The sequence below is a fragment of the Pan paniscus genome, chromosome 14 (assembly GCF_029289425.2).
Source record: "Pan paniscus chromosome 14, NHGRI_mPanPan1-v2.0_pri, whole genome shotgun sequence".
In the NCBI taxonomy this organism is placed as follows: Eukaryota; Metazoa; Chordata; class Mammalia; order Primates; family Hominidae; genus Pan; species Pan paniscus.
The window spans coordinates 34,581,475-34,603,356 of NC_073263.2; the positions used below are offsets into that span (position 1 = coordinate 34,581,475).

Genomic DNA, 21,882 nt, shown 5'->3' on the forward strand with positions numbered 1-21,882 from the left:
TAGCAGTGGTTGTACAACTATCAACACTGTCTGCATTCAAAACTTTTTCATCATCCCCTACAGAACCTTTATATTCATTAGGCAGTACCCCCACATTTCCCCCTTCCTCATCTTTGGTAACTCTAATATACTTTCTTTCTCTATGAACTTGGCCTGTTTTAGATATTTCATGTAATTGCAGTCATATATTTGCCTTTTTGTGTCTGGTTCATTTCACTTAGCATAATGTTTCAAGATTAATCCATGCTGTAGCATGTATCAGAACTTCATTCATTTTTATGGCTGAATAATATTCCATTGTATGGACTATATTATTAAAAGTTATTATAAATTTTTAATAATTAAGACTGTAGTATTGGGCTTCTTTCTTTTTGTTTCTGCTTATTCATATTCCTTTGTTCAGTTACAGCAATGGTGAGAGGACAATTTTCTCAGAAACTTTTCTTGTCTACTTGACTGTTGAGGGCACAAACAATTAGTCTATAACATTATGTGTTATATATGATATATAACACATATATATGTGTTTATATAATGATATATAAACATTTAGTCTGTAACACCACTGCTGTGGTGTGGATGGCTGTAATGGGAGTCCAAGAAAAACCATCTTTGTGGGTACTGGGAGGAGTTTCTGGATTAAGTGGTATCTAAATTGATATTTGTAGATTTAATGGAAGTTAACAAATCCAGAGTTTGAGAGGGAACCCTGTATCATGCATAGGGAGTGACACATATAAAGGATTTTCTATGCAGTGAGGGATGGTATTGTAGAAACTTTCCTTATGGCAGTAGCTGGGAATTAGAAAAACTGAGGCTGGGAGTTAATTTGGGCTTTCTGAAAAGTGTTACCATTTTAGAGTTTATCCAAAATAACAAATTGCAAAGAAATCCAGCAGTTTAACAGTTGTTCACTTTGATTTAAATAATGAACATTGAATTATTGCATATGATCCTAATAATCTAAGATTTCAAATCAAGATATTTAAAGACTCACTCTATACCTAAAACATACACAAAAGGTACTTAAATTGCTAGTATTTATAAACCTCAGTGCTCTTAGAAGACAACATGTTTCCAAGTCAGCATTTTGTATTTCAAAATTTTTATTCAGTAAAGTTTATTTACTTTATGTAAATAAGTTACTGCAGTTTAAAAAGCTCAGCTGTGATATTTATTTTACACAAATTCACTTAAGACTGATTCTTGAGTAGCAAGCATCATTGTGGACCACTTCTCTAACAGCGGTAGTACCTTTTAGAATTTTTTGAAGGCCGGGAGGAAAAGAACACCGTTAACTGTGCAAATAGAGTATCACAAAGATGCATTCAGATTTGTAGGATGTCTCAACTGGTTTATCCTTCTCTTTTATATATGGTCACAGTGATTTGACACATCTTTTCGAAGAACAGATTTTTAGTATTTAGCTTTGTTTTTTATTTAGCTTTTTCAGCTTTGCTACATCATTTCCTTTGCTTTTTAAGATGTTTTCTTACGTGTTTTTAAAGTATTTTTATTTGATTTTCTTATATTTGAACCTTCAAAATCTTCTTTCTTGCTTTTAACTTTAACAAATTCTTTTAAATTATGGTCTACTACATGTAGATGTTTCATTTCTTACCCATAAAAATCATTGTTTCCTCATTTTACTCTTCATAGAGCTTTATAAATATCCCCTCTCTTTCTTTCTTTCTTAAATCTACACCTCTGACTTCATAGCAAGTGATTAAGTGCATTTTGTAGTCTATATTGGGATCCTGGATCTACTGCTTACTTATGTGTGACCTTAGTCTTGTTGCTTAACCTCACTTATCTTCAGTTTCTTTCTATGAGGATAATGAAGCCTCACTGTAGTTCTTCATAGGATCGTTAGAGAATTGTTTAAATAATGAAGGTCAACTCTTTTTACTTATTATATGCTTTAGTTGCTAATAAGCAACTCATTACAAGCAAATAAATATTTTCCTAATCTTGGGATGATATTTTCATTCAGCAGTTAGCCTCTTTAACACGAATGTATTAAAAGTTAACAATAAAGGTTATAAAACCATCTCACTGTAGAAAGCATAGGCCCATTACAACAGCTGTAGTAAATATTTTTACTGCTTCCGGCAATGAAATCAGAGAGCTAAATAATACATAGAAAGGGGCAATGTGTTTTTGGCTGCGAAAGATGTACACTCAAGCTTCACATAACAGAGCCTGATTGTTAGAATTACATATATTAATTGTTAATTCCTTTCACAGCCGACTCCACCCCTGCAATGAGCACCCCTGCAATGAGCCCATCTCTGCTATTTACATATGTAATTATTTGGCTCTACCAGACTCTGCTAAAGCAGTTACAACTGGTTTAGGAGATTCATCTAAAAAAATTCTCCAATACTCTACAATTCAAGTGTATACCCTTTATTCTACAAATTTATACAGAGGCCCATAGGCATAAACCTCATTATCGGCTTCTATTGGTTCAATCAATAAGTGTCCGTATTGTTGATTTTCCAACCTTTTGTTTTTATATAGTTTATTTCTCGAGAACCTTTTCTGAGTTACCAATCACTAGTGTACAAGATTCACAGTAGTGACAGACTGAAGTCAGTTGGGCTCATAATAATGAACAAAAAGGAGTTTTATAGTAAGACAATGGTATGGTAAAAAAGTGATGTTTGAGTTGGTTTCAGTAAATGTCCAAGTGATATCTAATAGAGTGTATGAGCCATAATAAATTTGATTTTGCTGGAAACATAAGACTTAAGCTTGCTGAATTTCATGATACTTCAGAGGTATTCGATTGGTGACTACTTTTTTTCTTTTTTTTTTAATAGCTGGAAGCTGGGGTGATTAGAGAATTGATAATTGCTAACCTTAACTGAATGCTAACTGTATGTCTCCCATTGTGCCTAAGTACTTAACTCAATTATCTCATTTCATGCTCCCAACAATTTTATTAGACAGGAACTTTTTTTTTTAGGTTTGTAGGCACATGTGAAGGTTTGTTACATAGGTAAACTCATGTCATGGGGGTGTGCTGTACAGATTATTTAATCACTCGGGTATGTATTAAGCCCAGTACCCAATAGTTATCTTTTTTGCTTCTCTCCCTCCTCCCACCCTCCACCTTCAAATAGAACCCAGTGTCTGTTGTTTCCTTCTTTATGTTACTAAGTTTTCATTATTTAGCTCCCACTTATAAGTGAGAACGTGTGGTATTTGGTTTTCTGTTCCTGCATTAGTTTGCTAACGATAATTAGCCTCCAGCTCCATCCATATCCCCATAAGAGACATGGTATTGTTCCTTTTTATGGCTGCATAGTATTCCATCTTGTATATGTACCACATTTTCTTTATCCATTCTGTCATTGATGGGCATTTAGGTTGATTCCATGCCATTACTATTGTTAATAGTACTACAGTGAACATTTACATGCATGTGTTTTCATGGTAGAATAATTTGTATTCCTCTGGATATATACCCAGTAATGGGATTGCTGGGTCGAAAAGTAGTTTTGCTTTTAGCTGTTTGAGGAATCGCCATACTGCTTTCCACAATGGTAAAACTAATTTACACTCCCACCAACAGCACATAAGTGTTCCCCTTTCTTTACAACTTCACCAGCACCTGTTATTTTTGACTTTTTAATAATAGCCATTCTTCTTGGTATGATATGGTATCTCACTGTTGTTTTGATTTGCATTTCTCTAATGATCAGTTTTATTGAGCTTTTTATTCATAAGCTTGTTGGCCACACTTATGTCTTCTTTTGAAAAGTGTCTGTTCATGTCCTTTGCCCATTTTTTAGTGGGGTTTTTTTTCTCTTGTAAATTTAAGTTCCTTATAGATTATGGATGTTAGACCTTTGTCAGATGCATAGTTTGAAAATATTTTCTTATATTCTGTAGGTTGTCTCTTTACTCCATTGATAGTGTACTCATAGTGTACAAGTGTTCCCTTTTCTTCACATTTTTGCCAGTGTTTATTATGCTTGTCTTTTGAATATAAGACATTTTTAACTGGGGTGAGATGATATCTCATTGTAGTTTTGATTTGAATTTCCCTGATGATCAGTGATGTTGAGTATCTTTCATATGCCCATTTGCCATTTGTATATCTTCTTTTGAGAAATTGCTATTTAAATCTTTTGCTCATCTTGGTTTGGATTATTAGATATTTTCCTATAGAGTTGCTTGAGCTCCATATGTATTCTGGTTATTAATCCGTTGTCAGATGGGTAGTTTGCAAATATTTTCTCCCATTCTCTGGATTGTCTCTTCACTTTGTTGATTGTTTCTTTTGCTTCACAGAAGCTTTTTAACTTAATGTGATTCCATTTGTTCATGTTTGCTTTGGTTGCCTGTGCTTGTGGGGTATTGCTGGTGAAATTTTTGCTCAGACCAGTGTCCTGGAAATTTTCTTCAATGTGTTTTTATAGTAGTTTCATGGTTTAAGGTCTGAGATTTAAGTCTTTAATCCACTTTGATTTGATTTTTGTATATCATGAGAGATAGGGGTTTAGTTTCATTCTTCTGCATACAGATATCCAGTTTTCTCAGCGTCATTTATTGAAGAGATTGTCTTTTCCCTAGTGTATGTTCTAGGCACCTTTGCAAAAAATGAGTTCACTGTAGGCATGTGGATTTGTTTCTGGGTTCTCTATTTTGTTACATTGGTCTCTGTGTCTGTTTTTATGCCAGTACCATGCTGTTTTGGTTACTATAGCTCTGTAATATAATTTGAAGTCAGGTAATGTGATTTCTCCAGTTTTGTTCTTTTTGCTTAGGATAGCTTTGGCTATTCTAGGTCTTTTGTGATTCCATATAAATTTGAGCATTGTTTTATCTATTTCTGTGAAGGATGTCATTGGTATTTTGATAGGGATTGCATTGAATCTATAGATTGCTTTGGATAGTGTGGATATTTTAACAATACTGATTCTTTCAATCCATGAACATGGAATATTTTTCTATTTTGGGTGTCCTCTTCAATTTATTTCATCAGTGTTTTATAGTTTTCATTATAGAGATCCTTCACTTCTTGGAGTACATTAACTCCTAGGTATTTAATTTTATGTGTGGCTATTGTAAATGGGATTACTTTTTAAATTTCTTTTTCACATTGTTCACTGTTGGCATATAGGAATGCTACTGATTTTTGTATGTTGATTTTGTATCCTGTAACTTTACTGAATTTGTTTATTATTCTAATAGTTTTCTTGTGAAATCTTTAGGTTTTTTCAGGTATAACATTCTATCATCCGCAAACAAGGATAATTTGACTTCTTCCTTTCCCATTTGGATACCTTTTTCTAGCTTTCTCTTGTATAATTATGCTAACTGGGACTTCCAGGACTATGTTGAATAACAGTGTTAACTGTGGGTATCCATATCATGTTCCAGATCTTAGAGAAATGACTTTTAGTTTTTTGTTTTTCCCCATTCAGTATGATACTAGCTGTGGGTCTGTAGTATATGCTTTTTGTTGTGTTGAGGTGTGTTCCCTCTGTCCTTAGTTTTTTGAGAGTTTTTATCATGAAGGGATGTTGAATTTTATCAAATGCTTCTTTAGCATCAGTTGAAATGATCTTGTGGTTTTTCTTCATTCTGCTGATATGATGTATCAGATTGATTGATTTGTATATGTTGAACCGTCCTTGTATCCCAGGGATAAATCCCATTTGATCATGATGGGTGATCTTTCTAATGTATTGTTGAATTTGGTGTGCTATGTTTTTTGTTCAGGATTTTTGCATCAATATTCATCAGAGGTATTGGCCTGTAGTTTTCTTTATTTTATTTTATTTTATTTTATTTTTTATGTGTCTGTGACTAGTTTTGGTATCAGGGTAATACGGGCCTCGTGGAATGAGTTTGGAAGTATTCCTTCCTCCTCTATTTGGAAGTATGCCCTTCTCCTCTATTTTTCAGAATAGTTTGAGTAGGATTAATATTAGTTCTTTAAATGTTTGGTCAGAATTCAGCAGTGAAGCTATCATTTCCTGGGCTTTTCTTTACTGGGAGACTTTTATTACAACTTCAGTCTTGTAGCTTGTTATTAGTCTGTTCAGGTTTTGGATTTCTTCCTGGTTCAATCTTGGTACTTGTATGTGTGGAGCAATTCATCCATTTCTTCTAGATTTTCCAAATAATTTGCGTGTGGTTGCTCACAGTAGCCACTAATGATCCTTTGAATTTTTGTAGTATCAGTTGTAATGTCTCCTTTTTTATTTCTGATTTTATTTATTTGGATCCTCTCTCTTAGTCTGGCTAAAGATTTGTCAATTTTGTTTAGCTTTTCAAAAAATGAACTTTTTGTTTCATTGATCTGTTGTATTGTTTTCTTCATTTCAGTTTTATTTATTTCTGCTCTGATCTTTATTATTTCTTCTACTAATTTTGGATTTGGTGTGCTCTTGATCATTTAGTTCTTTAAGATGCAGCATTTGATTGTCTGTTTGATATTTTTTCTCTTTTTTGATATTGGCACTTATAAACATCCCTCTTAGTACTGCTTTTGTTGTATCCTATAGGTTTTGGTATGTTGTGTTTCTGTTATTATTAGTTTGAAGAAAATTTTCAATTTCCTTCTTAATTTCTTCATTGACCCACTTGTCATTCAGGAGCATATTGTTTAATTTCCATGTATTTGTATAGTTTCTGAAATTTCTCTTGATGTTTCTAGTTTTATTCCATTGTTGTCAGACAAGATGCTTTATATTATTTCATTTTTTTGGAATGTCTCAAGATTTGTTTTGTAACCTAACATATGGTCTGTCTTTTCAGTTGATCCGTGTGCTGAGGAAAAGAATGTGTATTCTGCAGCTCCTGGATGAAATGTTCTGTAAATATCTATTAGCTCAATTTGGTCTGTAGTGCAGATGAATTCTGATGTTTCTTTGTTTATTTTCTTTCTGAAAGATGTGTCCAGTGCTGAAAGTGAGGTTTTGAAGTCTCCAGATATTATGGTATTGGAACCTATATTTGTCTTTAGCTGTAATAATATTTCCTTTATATGTCTGGGTGCTCCAGTGTTGGGTGCATATATATTGAAATTGTTATATCCTCTCGCTTAATTGACACCCTTATCTTTATATAGTGACCTTCTTTGTCTCTTTTTATAGTTTTTGTCTTGAAATCTCTTTTGTCTGATACAAGTATAGTGACTTCTGCTCTTTTTTTGGTTTTCTTTGGCATGGGATATCTTTTTCCATCTGTTTATTTTCAGTCTTTGTGTGTCTTTATAGGTGAAGTGTGTTTCTTTTAGGCAACAGACCAATAGGTCTTGCTCTTTCATCCATTTAGTTAGTCTGTGTCTTTTGATTGGTGAGTTTAGTGTATTTACATTCAATGTTATTATTAAGTAAGGATGTACTCTTGCCATTTTGTTTTTGGTTTTCTGGTTGTTTTGTGGTCTTCTTTCTTGCATTTCTGTCCTCTAGTGAAGATGATTTTCTCTGGTGATTTAGTTTCTTGATTTTTATTTTTTGTGTGTCCATTGTATATTTTTTGGTTTGAGGTTACCATGAGCCTTGCAAATACTATCTTATCATTCATTATTTTAACCTGATAACATAACACTATTTGCATAAGCAAACAAACAAGCAAAAAGAAAACTAGTAAAAACTTGCCTTAACTTCATTTCCTTGCTTTTTAACTTTTTGTCTGTTTATATCTCATTATACTGCCTATGTCTTGAAAAGTTGTTGTAGTTATTATTTTTGCTTGGTTCATCATTTAGTCTTTCTACTTAGGATAAAAGTAGTTTGCAAACCACAGTAACAGTGTTATAATATTCTGTGTTTTTCTGTGTACTTATATTACCAGTAAGTTTTGTATTTTCAGGTGATCATTTATTGCTTATTAATGCCCTTTTCTTTCTGATTGAAGTACCCCCTTTAGCATTTCTTGTAGGACAGGTCTGGTGTTGATGAAATCCCTTAGCTTTTATTTGTTTGGTAAAGTCTTTATTTCCTCTTCATGTTTGAAGGATATTTTCACTGGACATACTATTCTAGGGTAAAAGGATTTTTCCCTCAGTAATTTAAATATGTCATGCCACTGTCTCCTGGCATATATGGTTTTCACTGAAAAGTCTGCCGCCAGATGTATTGGAGCTCCTTTGTATGTTCTTGTTTCTTTTCTCTTGCAGCTTTTAGGATTCTTACTTTATTCTTGACCTTTGGGCGCTTGATTACTAAATGTCTTGAGGTAGTCTTCTTTGGGTTAAATCTTCTTGGTGTTCTATAACCTTCTTGTACTTGGATGTTTTCTCTAGGTTTGGGTAGTTCTCTGTTATTTGAAGGTTTACTCAGAATAAACTTTCTACACCTATCTGTTTCTCTACCTCCTTTTAAAGGCCAGTACCTCTTAGATTTGCCCTTTTGAGGCTATTCTCTAGATCATGTAGGCATGTGTCATTGGTTTTTATTCTTTTTTCTCCTCTGTGTGTTTTCTAATAGCCTTTCTTCAAGCTCATTAATTCTTTCCTCTGCTTGTTCCAGTCTGCTCTTAAAGGACTTGATGCATTCTTAAGTATGCCAATTGATGCATTCTTAAGTATGCCAATTGCATTTTTGAACTGCAGAATTTCTGCTTGATTTTTAAAAATTATTTAAATATCTTTGTTCAATTTATCTGATAGAATTCTGAATGCCTTCTCTGTGTTATCTTGAATTTCTTTGAGTTTCCTCAACACAGCTATTTTGAATTCTCTGTGAAAGGTCACACACATATCTTTGTTTCTCCAGGATTGATTCTTGGTGCCTTATTTAGTTCATTTGGTGAGGTTATGTTTTTCTGGATAGTGTTAATGCTAGTAGATGTTCCTCGGTGCCTGGGCATTGAAGAGTTAGGTATTTATTGTACTCTTCATTGCCTGAGCTTATTTATAGCCACCCTTCTTGGGAAGGCTTTCCAGTGACATTGTGATTCTTGCAGACTTGTAGAGGTACTGTCTTGATGGTTTTGGGCAAGATCTGGGATAATTCTCTAGATTACCAGGCAGAGTCTCTTGTTCTCTTTCCTTACTTTCTCCCAAGCACACAGAGTCTCTCTCTCTTTCTGTTCTGAGACACCTAAAGCTGGGGCTGGTATGACGTATGACACAAGCACCCCTATGACCACCACCACCATGGCTGTGCTGGGTGACACCTGAAGCAAGCACAGTGCTGGGTCTTGCCCAAGGCCTGCCTTAATCGCTCCTTGGCTGTAGCCTATGTTCACTCAAGGCCCTAGGGCTCTACAATTAGCAAGTAGCAAAGCCAACTGGGCCTGTGTCCTTCTCTTCAGGGTGGCAAAGCCCCCCTGGCCACTAGCGGGTCCAGAGATGCCATATAGGAGTCTGGGACTAGAGTCTTAGAAATCTTAGAAACCTTAGAAATCTACCTGGCATTCTGTTGTATTGCGGCTGAGCTGGCACTCCAACCACAAGACACAGTCCTTCCCCTTTTCCACTTTTCCCCTTTTCCCCTTTCCAAAGGCTGAGGAGCCTCACCCCTTAGCCACTGCCACTCCTGGCCATGAGGAGTACTGCCAAAGTACCACCGACATTCCCTTAAGGACCATGGGCTCTTCTATCAGCTTGTGGTGAATGCTGCCTGGCCTGGACTCACCCATCAGGGCAGTAGGCTCCCCTTTGGCTCAGGGCAGGTCTAGAAATGCTGTCCAATAGTCAAGTCCTAGAATTGGGGACCCCAAGAGCCCACTTGGTGCTCTACCCTACTGTAGTGTTGTTGGTACCTAAGATACAAGACAAAGTCCCCTTTACTCTTCTGTTTTTATCAAGCGGAAGGGGTTTTGCCCCATAGCCACCACAGCTGGTAATGTGCATAGTCTCACCTGAAGCCAACAAGTCTCAGAAGCTCACCAAGGCCCTCAGCGTAGTACCTTGGTATCACTGCTGGTTTTTCAGGACCCAAGGGCTCTTCAGTTAGCACATGATGAATTCTGCCTAGACTGGGTCCTTTCCTTCAAGGCAGTGGGTTTCCTTCTGGCCCAGGGTGTATCTAGAAATGTCATCCCAGAGCTAGAGCCTGGAACAAGGGCCTCATGACCTCAGGGTGCCCTATTCTTCTGTGGCAGAACTGGTAAACAAGATGCAAGACAAACTCCTCCCCACTCTTCCCTCTCCTCTTCTCAAGTAGAAGGAAGGGGTTTCTTTTGTATCCACAAGCTGTGCAGTCTGGGGTTAGGGGAGGGGTGATGCCAGCATTCCCTTAGCTGCCCCAGCTGGTATCTCAGTGTGTCCATGCCACTTTAGTCCACTGTGTTTGGGCCTAGTTCAGCACTAGGACTTACCTATGAGGTACAGTCCTTATGGCCTAGACTGCCTTTCAAGTTTACTTAAACACCAAGAGCACTCTGGCCTTTGGTACTGAGGTTTTCAGGCACTCAGGTTTGGACTGCTGGTATCAGTGATTCCCCTCTGGCTAGGGCTGGTTGAGATGCCTTCTTGTGGGTGGACATCAGCTTAGTTTGGTCAGGTTTTCCTTTATGCTATAACAAGATGGCCCCAGGTTCAGTGCCTCACAATTGCTCTGTTCTCCCTTCACCAGCACCCAGAGATGCTCTTGGCACCAAGCCATGCTGCTGGGGGCAGGGTGGGGTGGCGTCAGAGACTCAGAACTGTTTTTCTATCTTTTCAGTGTCTCTTTCAGTGATATGAGGTTAAAACCAGGTTCTGTGGGTGCTCACATGATTTTTAGCTCTTATGAAGATGCTTTTTTCTGTGTAGTTGTTTGTTAACTTAGTGTCCTTGCGGTAGGGTTAGAGGGACGATCTGTGGAGTTTTCTGTTCTGCCATCTTGCCTCACCTCCCTCCTAAAAAATATTCTTAAATGAGATTGTAATGTTTATATGAACTTGCATGAAGACAGAATTCTTGTGTTTGGATCCTGAGTCTATTACCCATTTTGTAACATTCTTTAACATACTTTTAACTCTGTGCCTATGATTCCTTATCTGTAAAATGAAGATAATAATAGTGTCATAATAGATGTAAAACATGTAAAACAATACTAAATGCCATGTAAGGTTAAGTGGTGGTATTATTACTATTTATCCTATTTACATCATATTCTGTGGTCATCTGTCAGTATTTGTGAATACCTTTCAGTGACAGGAAATTAATTTTACTTCTTGATCCTAATTCTACTCCCTGTCTGTTCCTAATCTTGTTTTGCCTTTGCTTCCTCTTTTCTCATCTACTCATATTTTATGTCTTCCTTCATGCTTTAGATAACTTTTAGCCACCTTCAATGTTTTTTGGAATAAAGTAATGTATGCATACATACATATACATCTTTGTTCCTAGAATTTAGCACTGTTAGTGCATGGTTTTTATCTTGGACATTCATATATTCTAGTTCCAGAACAGTAACTTCTAGACCTTAATAAATTATTTATTAAGGAATCAATGACTTCAAATTTGTCAGACATTGTATATGATTATTATTTTATTCCTAAATCTTATCGTTCTGTAGACCAAAAGGATATCCAGTTTGACAGTGTTCTTTTTTAAGAATGATGCTTTTAACTGAATATAATAGTTCCTATGGGATTCAATCAACAGAGAGTAAAAGAGTATTATTATGTTATTTTATTCTATGTGTATTTGTCTATTACTGTACTTAAAATACCAAATGGGAGGGGCAGTATGACTTTGGACTCCTTTGCCATAATGCTGAAGTCAAATGTGTTGCTGTTAAATCAGCTTTCTTTTACCCAATTCACATTTGTGCTTTTAAAAAAAAAGCATTACAAGACCTTGCATACTTCTGTTCAACTTATTTTTTAACATTCATTTCATTATTTCAATATTTCTTATAAGTTGTATCAGTTTCATATTTCTTTATCTTCTATATATTGAGATTATGCCCCAGTTATATCTCTTTGTCTGTAAGACTAGTAATGTCAAAAAAAATGAATTTCATGTCTTAAAATTTATCCTTAGTAAATTCTGTATTTTCTGTTGATTATCCCTTTTAAAGGCCAAACCCTCTTTTTAGGAATTTTTCCTGAATCTCACTCAGGAATCACATGCTGTAGTTTGCTCTATTTTACTAGATTTGAAATCACCCTTTTCCATTTATGTGAAAATTAGATTTCTGTTTGCTAGTTTCGATGCTCACAACGCCTTTCACTTATCTGTAGCTCTTATACTTTTGATCAAAATTAATTTTATACCAGAATCCTTGAAATTTTTTAGAGTAGTAGCTTTGAATTCTTGTTATTATTTCATTCTACTGTCATCAGTAACCTCCCATGTTAACACTATTGTTTCTTTCTGTTTACTTTCAGCTGGTTGGTGGAGAATTTGACTTGGAGATGAACTTTATTATCCAGGATGCTGAGAGTATAACATGTATGACAGAGCTTTTGGAGCACTGTGATGTAACATGTCAAGCAGAAATATGGAGCATGTTTACAGCCATTCTACGAAAAAGTGTTCGGAATTTACAGACTAGCACAGAAGTTGGGCTAATTGAACAAGTATTGCTGAAAATGAGTGCTGTAGATGACATGATAGCAGGTATGGGGTTGTCTGACAGGAAAGTATAACTTAAATGTTTATAAAGTTTCACATACTTCTCTTTATATTCTATAGGTAATGTAGATTTGTTGACATTACTTTGATTTAAAATAAATGGAAATGTGTGGAAATTTTACTTTTTATATTAATGGAAAACCTGAAGAGTGCAAGAAGAAAAACATACTTACTATAGTAGACAAACATAATTACTAATGTTGTTTTCTAAATTTTAGAAAATCTCAGTACCATGGAGTGCTATGAAATCTATCAGAAAAATAAACATTATTTTTATGTAGTATTTCATTAAGCTTTTACATAATTAAAATACCACAATAGGTATTACAGTTCTGTATAATGAGCATTTTACCAAATTCTTCTAGTTCTGTGCCCCTCAATCTGGCATATATGCAACTATGACAGGAGGTACTAAAAGCCTTATATAAGCATGGTGTATCTTTTGGATATGTCCATTTTGGAAGAAACTTTTGTATTAAAATAAACTAATATATTATGGGCTAGAACATAAAATTCACCAAGAATTTCAAGATAAAAATACTAATGTTTTGCTTGTTTGGGTGATTTCAAACAATAACTTTGAAATCTATAATTTTTTCACCACCAACCGTTTACTACCTTGCATGCTCATTCTCCTGTGTGGCTAGATGCATTTCAGAAAAGTGTTTTGAATATTATTCCAGAGCAAATATCATTCCAGAAAATAAGTTTAAAGTTTAAAATGTTTATTTTTTGTAAGCCACGAATCTTCAGCCTAAGTATCTTCTGACATAAAAGCATTTTCATAATTATAAAAGTGCTGATATTACCCTCCACAGTATTATACCTGATCCTGGAAAGTGGTTCAGATACCAGAGAATACTCTTTTAACATTTTGGCTTATGCATTTCATTATTTTTAAAATTTATGGAACAAAACATTAAACAGGAATGGAATGAAAAATGGCTTAAAAAAGAATGCAAAATTGCAAAAAGAATGCTTTGAATTTAAATATTTCAAAAAATTTGATTTTCTGAGAAAATATATTAAAAATCATATCTAATTACCTTCAGGGTGGCATATATCTTTTTTTAGAATGATTTAGCAGTCCCTGTATTGGGTACTGATGGCTAACTTGATGAAAAATGAGATTCAGACATCTATTTCTTAAAATACCTTTTTAATAAAGATATATTAATAGTAGCATTTCTATAAATTCTAGAGGTACTTAATAGGAATTTATTAATATAGACTTACATGTACACATGTTTTATAGAATATCATATGATCTTTTAATTCTTACATCTGAGCTTAAGCTCTTAATTTTTTTTTTGTAAATTGGCTGCTACTCTATGGAGTGCAGTTTAGAGAATGAGCCAAAATTACATGCATAGTAGTTTACTGGTACATAATTCATCAGCACTGAAATGTGAAAGTGACAGTGAAGATGATTGTACCATAGAAGTTCATATCTTGACATTGCTGTTACATAAAGCTCCTTAATTCTTTTATCTTTTTCTCAGTAATAATATTAATAACAAAATTTTTCACTTTTTGTAATTTCTAGCATTTCCCTTCAAAAGAGCTTGATGATGGAAGGATATGAGAAAAGAGAATAAATGTCAGAAAAATACCTCTGTCTTACTTTTTAATAGAGAAATTAAACTTTACATATTATACTAAGGAAGAACCAGTAGCCACTAAAACACTACTAATAGTTCATATCTGAATGTATTGTAGTATGTTAAATTCAATGGGGTACTTTTTATTTAATAATGTAGTAAAAGTGTCACTAAAAGGTGGCTAAATTAAACATTTTATAACAAATTGATGAGAAAATTTCTTGGTCTTAGTATTTTTTCTTTTAAAAAAAATCATTTCTAATTACTTTCAATCTTGTTCTCCAGCAAAGAAGACCGTCTATAATAAAATTAAACTGAGCTGCTTGGTTGTGTTACATATACAATATATAAGTAATTCGTAATTTTTCTCTTTTAAAAATGATTTCTGATTACTTTTAATCTTGTTCTCCAGAAAAGACCTTCTGTAATAGAATTAAACTGAGCTGCTTGGTTGTGTTACATATACAATATGCAAGGAATTTTTAAAAATTTCTAATTAAATACAAATTTAATAGATTACTTTTTGTGACATACATGGGAGATAAGATAAAGATGAAGTCTTGTATAACCTGAAAAAATTTAAACGTTGCAAATATTTTTTAAAGTTTTTTAAAAAGTATTTTATGTAAACCTTTAAGAAATCTTCTGTAAAGGTTGCCATTGCAGCTAATTGCTTAAAAATACTTCATATTATAGCAACATTAAATGGACTAAGAAAAAAATACTTCATATTAGCTTAGGATTTTTATAGTACTTAAATTTTTTTGTAGAAACACACTTTTTGACCTATATGTACTAATAATTTAATACATTTTTGTTGCTTCAGTGATGACATGTTTTATTTCATTAAAATATCACTCTGAAAGTGGCATATCCACTGTCACAATTTTGTCATAGAGATTACTTATTGTGTGTTAAATAAAATTATTTAATTATTAATTGATTATTAATTGATGAAAATAAGCATACTAAGTTTCCATTTTGAAATATACAAATGACAAATATTTTTTAAAGTCTCAAATTCCAGTTATTAATCTGTGATATGATATTGAATAATATACATTATATTATCAGTACTAAGTATTTCAGCTTACCCTAACCTAACCTTTTTATTAATTGATTATAAGCTTTTAGAATATATATGTGTATTGCTTTGTAATAACCTTTGTAGTATGTTTCATTCTTAAGAAGTGCTTTAGAAATTGAGAAAACGAAGTATAAATGTTTAGATGTTCAATTTATTGCAAAGAACAATGACAGAAAAAGTATTAATCACAATATGTAGAGAAAGCAATCAGAGACAAGAGATTAAATGTATAATTTTTCTCATTATTAGGTGTGCTGGTGTGTCTGTTATATGCACATAAACACTCACACTAGCATGATGGATACCACTATTAATGTATTTAAATTACACTTCTACTTATAGACTAGTGTGTAAGAGTGAGGGTTCTGAAGCTATGCTGTCTGGGTTTGAATCCTGATTCTACCACTTGCTAGGTCTATGTTCTTGGGCAATGGGAATAAATTATCTATGCCACAATTTGCTCATTTTAAAAGGGGATAATAATGGTACTTACCTCATAGGCTTGTTAGGAGGATTTGTGAGGTTAGTATCTGTAAACCACTTGGAATAATGTCTCACTTGGAGTAAGTGGTAAAAATTGCTAATGGGCCAAGGAATATACCAAGAATATATTAAGAATAGATAATTCTGAAAGACAATATTGTCAGCTGTTACTTTTTCATTTGACAATAACCAGTTTGCAATTTTAAATCTTTGTACATTTGCATATTTTACCTACCTTTCCCTGCACACAGCAGGCTGTGGTGTGGTGTGCGTGTGTGTGTGTGTGTGTGTGTGTGTGTGTGTGTGTGTGTTCTGGGAATATGTAAAATCTATTTTACATTTCTGCTAAGACAGCTTAATTGCGGTGGTAATTTAATGGGGGAAAATCATGTAATTCAAATAAATTCTTTTGGTTATTTAATGAGTTAAAAATTGTTAATTGGAATGGCTATTCATGAGGACATTTAGCTGTATTAGATACATATATATATATATAGAGAGAGAGAGAGAGAGAGAGATGACAATAACTTTTATCTTTCAAAAAGTATATTACCTTGACAGATGGCAGCTCATGACTAGAGTTCAGAATAACTTTATTTTCCTTTGAAGATCTTCTAGTTGATATGTTGGGGGTTCTTGCCAGCTACAGCATCACTGTCAAGGAGTTGAAGCTTTTGTTCAGCATGCTTCGAGGAGAAAGTGGAATCTGGGTAAGCTGTGGTCAGAGGGAAAGGTATTCAGTATCAGTCCATTAATACTTAATGTTCAAAGTTTGTCTCTAGAGAGCTATATACTTGAATTTATAATGGAAATTGCTTTCTTCTTAAATGATTTAGTAAATGTTTTGTAAATGATTTAAAATTAATTTTTCTCTCTAGTTAGAAAACAGTCCAATGGCTAACATGGTATATTAAGTATGATTGCTAAATTTGTACAATGACATTTCTTTCTTTTATTGTTTCCCCAGCCAAGACATGCAGTAAAATTATTATCAGTTCTTAATCAGATGCCACAGAGACACGGTCCTGATACTTTTTTCAATTTCCCTGGTTGTAGTGCTGCGGTAAGTTTTAAATACATGTGCTGATTTTTATTTATTTATTTTTAGGTCAACTTTAGTAAGGTTTAACTTACATATAATAAAATTTACCAGTTTAGAAAGCACAACTTGATGAGTTTGGAAGTCATACAACCACTACTATATAATGATTTGAACAATTTCATCACTCCCCAAAATTCCCTTGTGCCTGTTGGAAGACATTCCCGTCTACCCATCCCCACTCCTTACTACTTCTGATTTACTTTGTATTCCTATAGTTTTGCCTTTTCTAGATTGTCATATAAATAAAATCATACAGTATACAGTGTTTTTTGTTTTGTTTTGTTTTGTGTTTTTGACGGAGGCTTGCTGTCACCCAGGCTGGAGTTCAGTGGCGTGATCTCGGCTCACTGCAACCTCTGCCTCCCGGGTTCAAGCAATTCTCCTGCCTCAGCCTCCCAAGTAGCTGGTATTACAGACACCCGCCACCGTGCCCAGCTAATTTTTGTATTTTTAGTAGAGACAGGTTTCACCATGTTGGCCAGGCTGCTCTCAAACTCCTAACCTCCTGTTTGCCCGCCTAGGCCTCCCAAAGTGCTGGGGTTACAGGTGTGAGCCACTGCACCCGGCCTGGTATATAGTCTTTTGTGTCAGGCTTCTTTCACTTACCATGATGCTTTTGAGATTTTTCCATGTTGTAGTTTTAATTACTGTTTTATTCTGTTCTCTCTTTTTTTGAGTAGTATGGCATTATATGGATATATCACAGTTTATCTATCCTATCCATTCACTAGTTGATGGACTTCTGGGTTTCTAGTTTTTGGCTGTTATAAATAAAATTGCTGTGAACATTTGAGCACAGGTCTTTCTATGGACATATGTTTTCTTATCTTTCGATTAAATACCTGAGTGAGATTGCTGGATTTTATGGTAACTGCCTGTTTACTTTCATGAGAAACTGTCTACTCGTTTTCTGTATTAGAACGTTGTACATTCCTATAAGCAGTGTATGAGAGTCCCACTTGATCTGCATCCTGAACATTTTCAGTCTTTTAAATTTGAGGCATTTAAATGGTTATGTACAGTAGTCCCGCCTTATCCATGGGGGATATATGTTCTAAGACTGGCTCAGTGGATACCTGAAACTGCGGATGGTACTGAACCATCTATATAATGCATACTATGGTTTTTTCCTCTACATACATACCTGTGATAAGGTTTAAATTACTAACTGCACACAGTAAGAGATTAACAACAATAATAAAATATAACAATTATAGCAATATATTATAGTAAAACTTTTGTGAGTGTTGTGTCTCCCTGCCTCCCCTCCTTCTTTGTCTCTCTCTCAAAATATCTTAATGTACTATACTCACCTGTTTTTGGACTGTGGTTGACCATGGGTAACTGAAACTATGAAACCACAGATAAGAGGGGATCTACTGTAGTGGTACCTCATCATAGTTTTAATTTTGCATTTTATTCATGACTGATGATGATGAGCATTTTTTCATGTGTTTATTGGCCATTCTTATGTCTTCATTTGTGATGTTTCTGTTCACATCTTCCGTTCATTTAAAAAATTTGGTTGTTTTTCTTATTATCTTAAGAGTTCATTATATATTTGGAATGTAAGTTCATCTATTAGATCAAGGTAAAATATTCCCTGTTTTAAAAAGTCAAGAAAAGTTATATATTATTTGATAATAAAATGTTATTTATATTGTATGATAATAAAACTGCCTGAACTAATTGCTTAAATACTAAAATCCGAAAGGTTAGTATAGGGTTTAACTCTTCATTTGAAATTGTGTGTGTGTGTGTGTGTGTGTGTGTGTGTATTTTTTTTAACAGCAAGCACTTAGAAATCTTTGACTACTTTGAGATTATTTATTGGCCACCTACATCTTCAGTCATTATGCTTGGAGTAGATTACATTCCTTACTCTTCAAGAACTCTGATGGCTAGATATGCAAATACAGCTTGCTACAATAAGAGTTATAAATGATACTGTAGATTTAGGTATGGGAACAAAACTATGGCAACACAATTGAAAAGAGAAACCATGCTAGGTTGAAGTCCAGAAAAGCTTCACAGATGAGGAAACATATTAGTCTGCTATTAAAGAATAAATGAGATTTTGTTAGAAGGAAGAATGATTTGGATAGAAGCAACATGATGTATAGGAAGAGGAACTGTAAAAGAACTAGTGGAATAGCTGGTATATTTAGATGTACTTTGGAATGTGGGGTTGGGTAGTAGAGGAGGATAAAATCAGAAGGGTTTGTTGGAGCCATAGCACGTGGGAAGTCCTGTATAACCTGAAGAAATTTAAATTTTATTCTGAATGCAGAAGATTTTTGACATGGAAGGTCCGTGTTGTATTTGAGAAAGGCCATTATCAGCAACATGAAAGATCTGTTTGAGGAACAGATTAATTTTAAAATCATAATGGGTAATTATCTTTTATGTAGAATTTGGATAAAGTCTAGGAAAATAAATAAATACATTCACACATTTCTTGAAGTCAGGTGAAATAATCAGCTACTTTCTTATTTATTCCTTAGAATGGCTACATTTTATTTGATTGCTATTTTCAAGGAAGTCCTATATTACTCCTTTTCTGCTTATGAATGGATCTGAATCCTTTTTGGTTATAAATATCAGTAGTTAAGTTTCTGAGTAATAAATGTCATACTTTGCCTTTCTTAGTTTCAATGTTGTTAGCATTATGAACATTATCTCTTAATGCTTGCATTTCTTCAATATTGATTCCATTAACATTTTCTAGCTCAGTCATTTTTGGCTTTAAATATTCAATCTCCTTTAACCAAATGGGTTACTACTGAAAACCTAGTGTAAACCACAGAAAACTGAAATTGGGAGGCTTATGTGTAAGAGACTGTATACTGATGAAACTAGATGGCGACTTCTTGGAGTATAGTCTGAAACCCGCTATGTAATCTAGAGATAAAATCTAATTCACTGAGCATTTGAAAATTGAATGTTTCTATAGTCAACAAATACTATTTAGGTGTACTGAGATTGTTTTAATAAAATACTAGCTCTTATTTTATGGATTTGTTTGTGATTTTCTGGTATTTATACTTTGATTGTTATTTAATCTGCAAAAGCCATATTTGGCCTTAGCTACTATCACATTTCTTTAACTGATACTTTTGTACCTTTTCTCATTGCCTTGTAGGCAATTGCCTTGCCTCCTATTGCAAAGTGGCCTTATCAGAATGGCTTCACCTTAAACACTTGGTTTCGTATGGATCCATTAAATAATATTAATGTTGATAAGGATAAACCTTATCTTTATTGGTAAGTAATATGTTTAATTTTAGTACTTTTTTCTTTAAGTACTTGAATTCTATAAATGTATAGTCTCAAGGCAACTTAGATAGAATATATGTATATATGTGCATATAATATATGCTAGAACTGTGAAGACACTGTAAATCAGTTTTATTTATGTATGTATATATGCATTTATTTTGCTATTGATTCTAGGTCATCTGCTTCATGATTATCATTCTTTTCCAATTACAGTTTAAAAGTCAAAGGTACAGACTTTCTGTCCCAGTCTCCTTCAATGTATATCAGTTGTGGGATTTTCAGTGAGGATTGCTGGTCCCTGAAAAAAATTCCAAACTTTTACCAGATTTCATTCATTTTTGCCTTTTCACTTACTTTGTTCTATGAGCATAACTGACATATGCTTTAAAATTGTTGATAATAACTATGTAAGAAATTATAAGATAAGATTATTTGGTGTAGACAACTAGAATGAGTTGATCAACCTAACAATGTGTTGATCTGTAAGGGTTGAAAGCTTGGTAATTTTAGTATGCCAGTAATACACAGTACAGCATACTTAACAATAAGTACATCAAACATTCATTGATTGCCATACTGTATGCCTGTATGCTAGGCATTGTAAGTGTTTATATATATGATTTCATTTAATACTTGCATTAATACATTTAATACTGTAAGAAGATGGCCTGTGTTCAAGTTCTGGCTTTACCACCTACTATTCACCTTGTACTTTTGGTGTCTTCAACTATACCAATGAGGATAGTAATAGTGTCTATCCCATAGGATTTAATGAGAGAATCATATTTAAAGCTCTTTGTATAATGGCTGGGTCAGAAATGTGAACACAGAAATATGTGAGCTATTACTATCTTCTAAGCTCTATTATAAAATATATATGGATAAAATGAGACCAAGTTTTAAATAAGCATCTGAACTTCCAAACATAAATGGGGTTGGACTTCAAAGTGGTCATTTTGGGAGATCATACATTAATTTCAGTGGTATCTGCATTTTTCAGTGATTAAACATTTTTCTACATCGTGATAAATTTACAGCTAAGGGAAATGCTCTTGTAGAAGAAAACTCTATTTCATAGTTACATCTTTTTAATTTTTTAAACTAAAAATGTACTGCTTTGCTTGATCAACTGTATCATTTATCAAACTTGACTCTGACCAAGTTTTTTTTTCTTTTTCTTTTTAATTTGTAAGCTATTTTCAAAGGTATACCAGAATTAGAGAGCAGGTTGTTATTTAAAATGTGAACTTTGTGTAAATGTGTTCTGTATTTGCTGATTGCAAATGGTCCTTAAAGTCTACTTGGTGGTAGGCTTTTGTTGGCAATTAATTTGTTTTTAAGTATTTCTGAGATTTTAGATTGAAATACTAAAAGCTGTCATAGTCTTTTATTTCCTAGTTTAAATTTCTTATATTTACTTATAACTAAACCTTTTATATTTTTGTTTAGTTTTTATTTGACACATATTAAACTGCTTCTACTGTACAGGGAACTAAGTTTTATTTTTATAAGAATGTTTAATAGCCATTAGGTGTTTAGTTCTTTTTATCAGAGGATATTATACTATTCTCAGTTGTCTTTGCAGTTTTCGTACTAGCAAAGGAGTTGGTTACTCTGCTCATTTTGTTGGCAACTGTTTAATAGTCACATCATTGAAGTCCAAAGGAAAAGGTTTTCAGCATTGTGTGAAATATGATTTTCAACCACGCAAGGTAGGTAAAAGTAAATATTTTTATAACTCACCTGTTATGACAGAATTCTTAACTCTCCTTTTATGAGCTCTGTAGTATTC

At 33.7% G+C, this 21,882-nt stretch overlaps 1 protein-coding gene across 3 annotated transcripts in view; it reads left to right on the top strand.

Moving 5' to 3' along the window:
- Positions 1-21,882, top strand: part of NBEA (neurobeachin) — a 707,824-nt gene that overhangs the window by 85,848 nt on the left and 600,094 nt on the right. For all 3 annotated transcript variants that reach the window (XM_008952234.4, XM_008952238.4, XM_063595707.1), the window contains exons 2-6: positions 12,292-12,523; positions 16,319-16,419; positions 16,677-16,772; positions 19,954-20,075; positions 21,676-21,802. In XM_008952234.4, coding sequence (XP_008950482.4) covers positions 12,292-12,523; positions 16,319-16,419; positions 16,677-16,772; positions 19,954-20,075; positions 21,676-21,802 — 678 coding nt within the window. The remainder of the gene's footprint in view (positions 1-12,291; positions 12,524-16,318; positions 16,420-16,676; positions 16,773-19,953; positions 20,076-21,675; positions 21,803-21,882) is intronic.